Consider the following 10,530-nt stretch of genomic DNA (forward strand, 5'->3'; position numbering starts at 1 on the left):
AGGCTGCATCTGAAATTGAGGAAACAGCTCTACCCCACCTAGAGAACGCAGACTTTGCGTTACTGAGCCACTTCAGTTCTTTGTTTCTGTTAATTTTCTAGGTGGATACGGACCACCTCCTCCAGGCAGAGGAGCTCCTCCACCGCCACCACCATTTACCTCATACATAGTCTCTACGCCTCCTGGGGGATTCCCACCTCCGCAAGGATTTCCACAGGGCTATGGCACCCCTCCACCATTTAGTAAGTGACGTTCGGGAGTCTGAGTGCAATCCATCACCAAATTCAGTGTTTGGCTTCTGCTCATCTTTCTCTGGACTTGGAGCTTCCCCTACGCTTTTTAAATCCATCCTTAAATGCTCTGCCGAGATTGTATATTCTGAGTTGTCATCAACTATTTTTGTCAGGTAGCTGGGTTGCTTTCTCTTGGGTGCTGTAATAGCCTGTTCTCTAGTTTAAATATCTGTTGCTAAACAAATCTAGTTTCATTGTGTACCTCTATTATGACATCTGTGAGAAAACTTAAGAGATTATTGCACGGTGACCTGGGCTAGACGCAGGCTGGGGTTTTTCGAGAAGCTTAAGGAATTAAGGTCACAAGTGGCATTGGAAATGTAAATAGGATTTGAACACCTACGCCCTCGGGCCACCTTTTGAAAAGTCTAGTCACAAACTTGCTTTAAAAAAGGTAGGAAATGCCACGCAGTGACCCAGAGTTGGTTCTTCTCCAAAGAAGAAACCATTTGCTTGAGATACCTTCGCACCTTCTCCCCCCACCCCCAAGAACTTGAATGTGGTAACATGGCTTCCTTCTCACATCGGGTCGTGCACACAAACACAAAGAACTTGCTGCCTAGTCCTACTCCATCACACATTCTCTTTGTTGGTTGCTGATGTGGCTGCCATCTTCCTTTGGGGTGAGATTTTCTGTGTTACAATGTAAGTTGTTTTTACTGTCTGCCAGCTACAAGTGGAAAACATTTTGACTTAAATACTTGCAAGTCTGTTATTGAAAAAAAAAAAAAGTTCATTGTACTAAATCCAAGCAAGAATTCAGGGAGGTGTTGACCTGTGTCTTCACATACATTGCACTTTGCTTGTGTTTCAGGTTTTGGTTATGGTGCTCCTCCTCCTCCACCTGACCAGTTTGCCCCACCTGGAGTACCCCCTCCACCTGCCACCCCGGGGGCAGCACCACTAGCTTTTCCACCACCACCACCACCATCTCAGGCAACTCAGGACATGAGCAAACCCCCAACTGCTCAGCCAGAATTCCCTTACAGTCAATTTGGTAAGTAACTGCATGTAAAATAAACTCAGCTTGATCCTTCTTCCCGTCCTGCTTTGCTTTTCTACTTGGGTGCAAAGTCAGTGTTCAGAAGCTGTTCGCTAACACCGATGGCACTTCTGTCAAGGGGGGGAATGCCAGCCACCAGCTGTCAAGGGATCCTTAAATCATCCAGCAGGTATTCTAGCCAGCGGGTATTTTCTTAACCAGCTCTAGACATCGTTTGTATCCTGTGAGATAGTCTTCAGAGACCTCTGCAGTAGCAGGATAAGTCACTGATTTGCTCTCTCCCTGAATCCGCAGTTAAAACTTTTTTTTTCCTCCCTAATAGCTTCATGCAGCTTGTAGACAACTGTTTTGTTTAACTGACTTTGATCAGATCGGAGAATAGACTTTAAGAATAGCATCGAGATGCAAGCAGTATGGGGTATTAAAATCCAATCTGCATGCTTTTTCCTCCCATCCCCTGTTCCTTCCCTGCCTTACCACGAGCTGTAGTTTTGTCAGAAGCACGTAATGCCTACGCAGTGCTAATTTGTGCTGTAGGATAAGTAACTGCTTGAGATAGCTGATGAAAGACATTGGTGTAACAAGTTTTAAGCCAGTCAGACAGTACTACCAAACAAAATAAAAACAAAACTACACCTGGATAAGCGCTTGTGCTCCTCTCTGTGGAAACTAAGATGGAGTTTTCGCATTGCTCTTCCACGCAGCCCTACTTTTAATCAGTGTCGTCCCCAAGACCTGTCCGTGGCATACTCCTTTTTCTGAAGATGAAGGAATTGGTGGTCTTCCACTTCTGCAGTCAGTTTTTTGCATGCAGTAGGTCCATGGATTAAGGCTACTGCTCCACTCTTGGACAGATTCTCCATGTGTTAGCGTATGCCTGACTGTTTTATTTAAAGTGCCTGCGGAAACTTTTATGTAATAAACAGTTCATAAAGTTATTTGAATAGATACTATTTGAAGTTCCAAAAATGCAAAATGTGTTTAAAAAAAACACGGAAGATTAGCCTTCCAGGTGCATTTGTAAAGCAAGCAGATGTTCTCATGTTGATGAACTTGAAATGTTTTAAATTTGTTCTAAACACAGTTGCTGTCAGAGAAAGCTTTGCCCTTGTGACTCAAGAGGAAGGTTTTCTTGTCTTGCAAGAACTTGTCTCTTTGCAGATCCCTTTTGAGAGGGGGTGGACCCTACTAAATAAAATACAGAGCCACGCATAATCATTTACATTCTGCGGGAAGCCAACATTTGTGGTGTTTCAGAAGTCTAGGAAGAATCTGTTTTCCAACGTTGTGGGGGTTCCTCTATTTGGTGTGTGTGGTGCCACTCGCCTCTTGTATATTCTAGGAAGCCTATTTCCCAGGGAAATATTTAAAGTGCTTCTAATTAGTCTCTAAGAGTGTTGGGTGGGGAGGGAGGAGGGAGGAAAAGGTGTGTGGTACTGCGGTTTGAGGAAGGAGGCTAAGAAGGTTGGTTTAAGGCACAACTGAAGGTGGTCTCTCACCTTGAGTGGTTTCTTAGCTTGAAATCTGTTACAAGCACAAGTGCTAACAGAGAAAGAGGTGTTTAATGTGCAGCAGTCATCCACCTGTCCGTAAAGCTACCTGTAAAATCTTTTAAACTTTTTAAAAGAGCTTTGGCTCTTCTTGTGTTTGCAAATTAGCGAGCAGCACTGCTGTACAATAGGCAGCCTCGCTGATCTGCATGTATTTACGTAAATGCATAAGGCTTATGGGCTTTAAAGAGGCGCTGAGTTATCTAATCGTTGTGGCATTTTCAGATTTGTCCTGGCTTGACAGCATCTTAAATGCTGCGATGTTTACAGCCGGGGTGAATGTAAACACGAGTAAATTAAACGCTAACACGGGTGTGTCTCCCTCACCCTGAAAAATTATCTCTGCACAGGGCTCTCTCGGGGTTCGTCACCCTGGTCTCCTCATTTCTTACTAGGGCTGGGTACCTATTCTCAAGACCCTTCAGGCTACGCGCCAATACTTTGTTTACACTCTTATGGTCAGGCTGAGCAGTGAGAGATCTAGGTAGGTGGTGCCTATTTACAACCAATGCTCTTGATATGTCTGCCTCGGGGAAACTAACTTTTGTTTCTTGCAGGGTCTCTCCTAAGGGGGTGGGGGGAACAACGTGGCTCAAATGTTTACTTGGGCAAGTAAGGGCAAAACACTTCTGGTAGCTCGGAGGGAGGACTCACGACTGAAACACGAATGACGCTGCTGATTGCTTCCCAAGCTGCTGCGCTGGCGACACTTTATCTCGTGTAACCGAACAGAGCTCAGGTTCCGCAAGCCAGAGATTGAGACCATAAAGCTTGGCACGGCTCGTTTAGAAAGCAGAGCCCTCTGGAAGGGCAGGTGAGCTGTGTGTTTCTTCACGGTGAGGTGCTGGTGCAAGCTGAGAGCTGCAGCAGGAGCCACAGCGAGGGAAGACAACGCGCACTTCCGTGTCTGGCTGCTCAGCTGCGTGCTGGAGGCTTCCTTTTTGATAAACAAATGGAGAGCTGTGGTTTCCCCCACTGAATGCTCTGACACTGCGCTGTACAGTGAGAGTAACTTCATTTTCTTTCCTTCTGAGCCTCGCCCCTTGGCAAACAATTAAATTGTATTTTTGGTAGTCTGCTTATCTCGGTATGAAAAAAAGCCTGGATTAGCATTTTTAGCTAATAGAAGCCTTGTGATAGATGTGTTTTAAGGCTCATTAGCAGTTGCAAGTCCTGAGAGACAGGCAGAGCTTGAAATTGAAATACTGAAGACATGCTAAGAGACTTTGTTTGGGATTAAGAGAGTTAAACCTGCTTTAAGCCTGCACAGGGAGAAGCAGAACTGCAGAAATGTACCGAGCAATTAGGGTTCTTAATACCATCTTTTATAGCTGAGGCTTGCGCTGATGCCGCTGTTATGATTGAGTTGTATTTAATTAAGGGAACTTTTATTAAATTTCTTAGTTTCTCAGCGTTCTTAATTCACATCTAGTTCTCCCTCGCACTGGCAGCAAGAATTCCAGCAAGGCTTTTCATCTCCGCCCTTTGTCCCTATTCCCAGTTTCTGCCCAGCCCAAATCTGGGCTTTGGTGCGGGCGCTGTGCAGGGCGGTGGTCGTAGCCTCGCTGAGCAGCAGGAGGGGAGCGTTGGGTTCTGCAGGCTGAGGAAGAACAGGATAAATATTAATATAAATACTAATTTCCTGCACGCATTCGTGTGCGCTGCAGTTGAGCGGCCTTTCAGGCTTAAACCTCCCCAAGCTGTGATGCAGGTGGTGGTTAGGGGACGTGGGGACCTGCTGTGTCGTTGTTCGCTGCTGCTGATCTTCAGCTGGGTGAAAGCGTTCATCAGCATCTGCAGCAGCAAGCACTGGGGGGCAGGTTTTGAAGTGGAACTGGATTTTTGAACTTGCAACAAGCAGACGTCAGCCTGTTCGTGTGATGAGCCTTAGGGGAAGCATGTCAGTTGTTTCTGAGTTAGGTTCCCTTACGCAGTCTGTAACGGGTGGAGCGGTCGCAGCCTTTGGGATCCTGCTCTGCTAGCTTTGCCCCCTCGTGTTTCAGTCTTAATTTTAGGAACTGAGCATTTCTTGAAAGAGGCCAGTTAACTAAAACACACATTCAGGCAGCAGTGCTTTTTTTTTTTTTTTTGAAGCATCTTCTCCAGCGTGTCTTTTCAGCAGCAGAAGTTTTTGACTGTTCAGGGAAGATGAAGTTGCCTTTGCAAAGCGAGGCTCTAAAAGCTCTCCGCCATCAGTCAGAGGTGCTGCCGTTTAATAGCCGTGAGATGCCGGGAAGACTTCCTCGCTGCATCTTCATCTCTGCTGAACCTGACAGCGCTAGCTTTTAGCAAAACAAAAACGAAATTTAAAAAAAAAACGCTACTCAGAATGAACTGCCAGCCTGCCAGCGAGCCACGTGAAGCTTCTGAACAGCGGCAGTGTGAGAGCCTTACCTGCTGGCTGGGCAGGATTACCGCAAAAGTGAAACCTGCCACCTCTGCGCGCCTCCTCGGTTCTGCTTTAACCTGGTCCTTCTGTACCGGGAGGCAGATAACGTGAAGAACTGAAAGCAGCTGCTTATCTCACCGTGTTAGATCGAAGGGCTCGTGTTCCAGGGGCTGCGTGGGGGGAGGGAGCGGCGTCAGGTTTTGAATTTGCACCTCTGCTGCTCCGCGCGCGTGAACGACGCTGGAAGCTGACTGCTGCCTTTTCCCCTTCTCCCCAGGGTATGGACAAGACTTGAGTGGTTTTGGACAAGGTTTCTCTGATCCCAGCCAGCAACCCCCTCCCTACGGAGGCCCCTCGGTGCAACCATCCAGTGGCCCACCTGCAGGAGGAAGCGGGTTCGGACGAGGACAGAACCACAACGTGCAAGGATTTCACCCCTACAGGCGCTAGCGTGGGCTGGCAATCAGGGAGTTCTGTCCCCACGGGGGGCCTGGGACCAGCCGAGCCCAGGAGCCCCAGACTTCTGAACTTGTGACAATCACATACTTGATGGAAGAAAAACCTAACAACATTTTTTTGGGGGGTGGGGGAGATGGCTTCTGAAGGCAACGCTGTGGGTGTTTGGACTGCAGTTTTTAAATATTTTCCTTTCTCTAACCCATCAGCACAAATAAAGAAAATGTCACTGGTTCAAACTACAGGGTTTTAAAAATGTCTTCAGCTTTAATTCAAAAACTTCAGGTTTCTTTTTTTTGAAATTATTTTTCCTGAGCCTTTGTTTTACCGTATATTGTAAACTTTTATGTTTAAAAGAAAAAAAAATATATACATTTACAGATTGTGAAATTTTTAAGAGAAATTTTCTACTATGTATGCTGGCTTATTTTTTAATTTAAAACAGGGTTTCCGTTAGCACTGTTGGAAGTGAGGGCGAGCTGCAACCCCCTTACTCCTGACATTAGCGGTGGGGCGGATGGTTCAGAAACTCTGGGAGTTAAAAAGAAATCTACTGAGTGTATTTTGCTGTTGTTACCTGACGGTGTAGAACTGGTAACAAGGCAGGTGCAGACTTGTTGACGCACAGAGTCACTTAGGAAGCGCAGCGTTAGGTCTGTGCTTCAAACTCTTTCAAATCCTCTGTGGATTTCATTAGGGGTTAACGGAGGCCTTGTTAAGATGTAGATTTCCCTCAGGCAAAAGGTTTAGGTGCATTTTGCACTAACCAGTGATTACCCCTGGTTTGAATAAAGAGAAGTACATTTGGATTAGAAACACAAGCCTGTCTCCATTTTTTTTTTCTTTTTACAAAAAAGTTTCTTGTGAATTTGTGTTTTCATGAGAAATCAATTGGCGGCCTTGAAAAATCTTGCCTTGACATCGGCATACAGGCTTACGCTGTGCCTCAAGGGACTGTCACACTACCAGCAGTGGGATGTGAGCAGTAATCCTTCGTGCCACACAACTTTTACCCTGGTCAGAAGAGAATCAGCTGTGCGTGTTCGCTCGTTCGCGTGTTTGTAGCTGCGATAGGCTTCGGCTGAATGCGGCTGTCCCTCCGACCTTGAGTTGCAAGGCACCATTTAAAAAAAAAACCATCCTTACAAGCTGCGAGCAGCACGAGGAGGTGTCTGGATTTGTCCACCTCCAGGAAAATGCCCCTCAGCTGAAATGTGGAGGTAACTGGGGCAAAATGCCCTCTTGGTGCTGACTCAGAGGTCACGTTCTCAGTTTCTTTGTTGACACAGCAAGAGGCCTGCTCTTGCTGCCTCCAGTCGCTGGTCTCCTTTGGAAATCTTTTCACCAGGGACGTCCTCCCTTGGGATTTCCTCTGCAGCTGCTGAGCCCAGCACCAAGTGGGTAAAATCTGGGTTTGCGGCCATCTCTGCGGGTTGGTGTCCCTAACTGGTCTGGGTCTTCAGGAGTAGCGCTGCAATGAGCCCGTGAGCCTTCCCCGTGAGCCTAACCCCATTTAAATGAACTGCCCTAACAGGCCAAATGAGCATCGTGTTGTGAAATTAGTTGTAGGTACAAGCAGGAAACATCCTTGCTGCCATCTGCACTTCCACACGTGGGGCTGAGGCACGCTGCGCTGTCCAAACCAGCCGTGTCCAAATCAGATGGGGCTTTCCAAGGGCCTCTTCCCAAATGCTAGCTTAGGTCCCTGGTGCTCATCCTGTCCAGGTGCTCATCACTTGGGGCTTTTTTTTTTCTTTTTTTTTGGCAGCTCTGTTGAATGCACCTCTGTCCGAAGAACCCTGGCACAGGGTCTGCGCACTGCTGGGTGTGTGCCTGCTCGTTAGTCCTCTCTGCCCAAAATCGCTGTTTTTGGGGTTTAACTCCTCGGGAGCGGACAGTGCTCTGCTGTGAGCTCAGAGGCCGCTTCTGCTCCTGCCGAAAAGCCTTCGCTCAGCACCGGCTGAAATGCAGAGCCCGTTGGGGTGCAGCAGCGTGGCACTGGGGTGCCCCAGGAAGGATTTTGATGAGCTCAGTGGTTTTTATTTCGTAGCTGCGAGCTTCCCTGGCTTGTCCCCGTTCCACGCGCTGTGACTCCTGCTGGCTCGGCTCCTTGCTCAGCTGCTCCCACGCCAGCCCAGAAGTGGTTTTAGGGTCCCTGCGCCCATAACCCCGCGCTCTGCCTTCGCTGCGGCGGGGCTGCTTTGACTTCTCAGCACCCGGCTTGCAGCGCTGCTGGGCCAAACGCACCGCGGACAATGGTGCGAGGCGAACCGCGCCGCTTCGGAACAGGAAGGAGACCTCGAATGGCTGCTCAGCCTGCCCGGATAAAGCTTTTGGGTGCCGGTGTTGCCTTCTGCCCCGAGCCGGCTTCTGCAGGTGAGCGTAAATCCTTACACCGCCGGTAACCACAGGCCCTCGCGCCCCGCGTAACGCTTCCGCCCAGCGCCGAGCTGAATGCGGGCAAGGAACCGGCGCTTGTCCACGGACCCGTGGGTGAATGCTGCTGAATTTGGGGTGGTGCTGCCCTCCCTGCTGCCGGCCTCGCTGGGAGCGTCCCAGCCCCTCCAGCTGGGGCAGGCCAGCAGCAAGGGGACCCTCCCCTGACGGCCCCCGGGGGCCGCGGCCCCTTTAAGGGCAGTAAGGGCAGAAGCGCCGCGCGGGGCGGGGCTCGGCGCCCTTCCGCCCTTCCCCGCCGCTCTCGCGAGATCCGCCGCTTCCGGCGCGCGGCCGGCCCTTTCCGCGGCGACCAGGCCAAGATGGTGGGTGCGGGCCGAGGGGCGGACGGTGCTATCCGCCGCCATCCTCCGCGGGGACGGCCTCGGGGGGGCTCGGGACGCTGCTACCGGACAGGGCGGACCCGGCCTCGTCCTCAGCGGGCGGGATGGCGCCGGGCCGGGCCTCCCAGAGCCTGTCGGGACCCGGATTCCCCGGGCTGGGCCTAGGGCCCGCCATGGCGGGGCAGGGGTGGGGGTGTGTGGGGAGGACCGGGGGGGGAGGGGGTGCGGTGAGGGGGGGTCCCGCGGCGCTGACCCCCGGCCCGTTCCCGGCTGCAGGCGGAGGTGGAGCAGAAGAAGAAGCGGACCTTCAGGAAGTTCACCTACAGGGGGGTGGACCTGGACCAGCTCCTCGACATGTCCTAGTGAGTGCGGGGCTGGGGGCGGGGGGGGGCTGCGGTGGGGTGTGGTGGCCGAACTAACTGTCTGCCTGTCTGTCTGTCTGCCTGTCCGTCCGTCCAGCGAGCAGCTGATGCAGCTGTACAGCGCCCGCCAGCGCCGCCGCCTCAACCGGGGGCTGCGCCGCAAGCAGCACTCCCTGCTGAAGCGCCTGCGCAAGGCCAAGAAGGAGGCGCCGCCCATGGAGAAGCCCGAGGTGGTGAAGACCCACCTGCGGGACATGATCATCCTCCCCGAGATGGTGGGCAGCATGGTCGGCGTCTACAACGGCAAAACCTTCAACCAGGTGGAGATCAAGGTGAGCCTCGCTGCCACGTCCATGCTCTGCTCTCCGGTCCTGGCCCAGCACTATAAACGTACCCGTTCGCTGCGTTACTCAGAACCTCACACGGCTGTAGTCCTGCCCTGTGTTTGAGGGCGGTGGTGAGGTTCTGCTGGGGTTTCCCAGCGCGGCTTGGCCTGGAGGAGGGTCCCGGAGCAGCGTGCAGCACTTCTGGGGGTGTGCTGCTGAGAGGAGCCTCGTCTGAGCCTCGTCTGAGTCTCACAAGGCGTTGGTGCAGCTTCGAAGTAGTGAAATACCGTGGCTGCTGCACCCGGCCTGGTTCCCTGCCTGCCGTGTGGATGAAGGGGGCTGGGATGGAATAACCTGCCGCACCAGCGTACACCTTGCGTTTTCTCTGGGAGCCCCGTTCCCAGTGTTAAAGCCGAGCTAAAAACACCCAGGAAAGATCCCACAGCCCGTGCGCTGGGGCAGAGGGAGCTCCTTGCCTCGCTCAGCTCCGATCCTGCTCCCAGCAGCGCCTTGGGCAGAGCCCGTTCCCCACGCGGCGTTTCCAGAGCTCTGCGCCACGCTGGGGCCAGAAGACCCGGCTGCGTTCGGGGCGTCCGCCAGCGCAGCGAGAGGAGGGTCGCGGCTGTGCCCTGCCCGCTGCGTGGGGTGGCTGGGGGGAGATGCGGCTCCGAGCGCGCTTGGGGGGACGCAGGTGGCGGCGGTGCTGTGCGCCCGGCCCAGGTCCTCGCCTCTAACGCCCGCCTCTGCTTCTCTTGCAGCCTGAGATGATCGGTCACTACCTGGGGGAGTTCTCCATCACCTACAAGCCGGTGAAGCACGGCCGGCCTGGTATTGGTGCCACCCATTCCTCCAGGTTCATTCCGCTGAAATAAATGAGACCTTCGGGGAACTTTTTCTAGGTGTAAATAAAGAAATTCCTCCCAGCTGCCTCTGCTCTGCCGGCGGCCTCGCGGAGGACGCGTCCTGCGCCTTCCCCTCCTGGTGCAGCTCCCGGCTGAGCAGCGAAGCCCCCCTGCCCCCGCCCTGCCGTGCTGCTTTCCTGAAAACTGTTTTTTATGCAATTCTCTGGCCCTATTTCTGCTAAATGCGCGGCGCCCACCGCTCTTTACGTGGGTTCATCAGATTAATGACGTTCCCTAGTTGCTGAGCAGTGGTGAATGAAATGTCACCCGCCTGGCTGTGGCGTTTCAGGCTGCGCTCGAACAGCCCCAGGAGCGCGGTGACGTGCAGGAGAAGCTCGCTGGGGGGGGGCCCCGGTGCTCCCCTGCCTCCTGCTTTTCCTCTCCCCTGTGGGAAAACGGCAGAGGGCACGTCCCAGGCTGCTGGGAGCCGGGCTGATTTGCTTTTCCTCTTAAATTTGGGATGCCAAAGGCT

General features: G+C 52.3%; 2 protein-coding genes across 5 annotated transcripts in view; both read left to right on the plus strand.

Annotated features, from left to right (window-relative positions):
- DAZAP1 (DAZ associated protein 1) overlaps window positions 1–6,512 on the plus strand; it is a 26,082-nt gene extending 19,570 nt beyond the window's left edge. For 3 of the 4 annotated variants that reach the window (XM_080565834.1, XM_080565835.1, XM_080565837.1), the window contains 3 exons: window positions 102–242; window positions 1,108–1,290; window positions 5,513–6,512. In XM_080565834.1, the coding sequence (XP_080421960.1) occupies window positions 102–242; window positions 1,108–1,290; window positions 5,513–5,685 (497 nt within the window). In that variant the 3' untranslated portion in view covers window positions 5,686–6,512. Of the gene's footprint in view, window positions 1–101; window positions 243–1,107; window positions 1,291–3,241; window positions 3,331–5,512 lie in introns of all 4 variants that reach the window. The other variant, XM_080565836.1, reaches the window with a different exon arrangement.
- A 1,866-nt stretch (window positions 6,513–8,378) lies between these two features.
- RPS15 (ribosomal protein S15) lies at window positions 8,379–10,079 on the plus strand. The gene is made up of 4 exons (XM_080565854.1): window positions 8,379–8,450; window positions 8,745–8,830; window positions 8,928–9,162; window positions 9,915–10,079. Exons 1-4 carry the CDS (start codon window positions 8,448–8,450, stop codon window positions 10,026–10,028), a joined length of 438 nt encoding a protein of 145 aa, XP_080421980.1. The 5' UTR covers window positions 8,379–8,447; the 3' UTR covers window positions 10,029–10,079.
- The last annotated feature ends 451 nt before the right edge of the window (window positions 10,080–10,530 follow it).

Source organism: Anser brachyrhynchus (genome assembly GCF_964034855.1).
Source record: "Anser brachyrhynchus genome assembly, chromosome: 23".
NCBI classification, from domain to species: Eukaryota; Metazoa; Chordata; class Aves; order Anseriformes; family Anatidae; genus Anser; species Anser brachyrhynchus.

What these genes read in the sequence shown, in the direction of transcription:
- RPS15 (XM_080565854.1), top strand. An exon ending in CAGCTCCTCGACATGTCCTA is followed by an intron (nt 8,831 to 8,927) that starts GTGAGTGCGGGG and finishes CCGTCCGTCCAG; the next exon opens with CGAGCAGCTGATGCAGCTGT. An exon ending in TCAACCAGGTGGAGATCAAG is followed by an intron (nt 9,163 to 9,914) that starts GTGAGCCTCGCT and finishes CTTCTCTTGCAG; the next exon opens with CCTGAGATGATCGGTCACTA.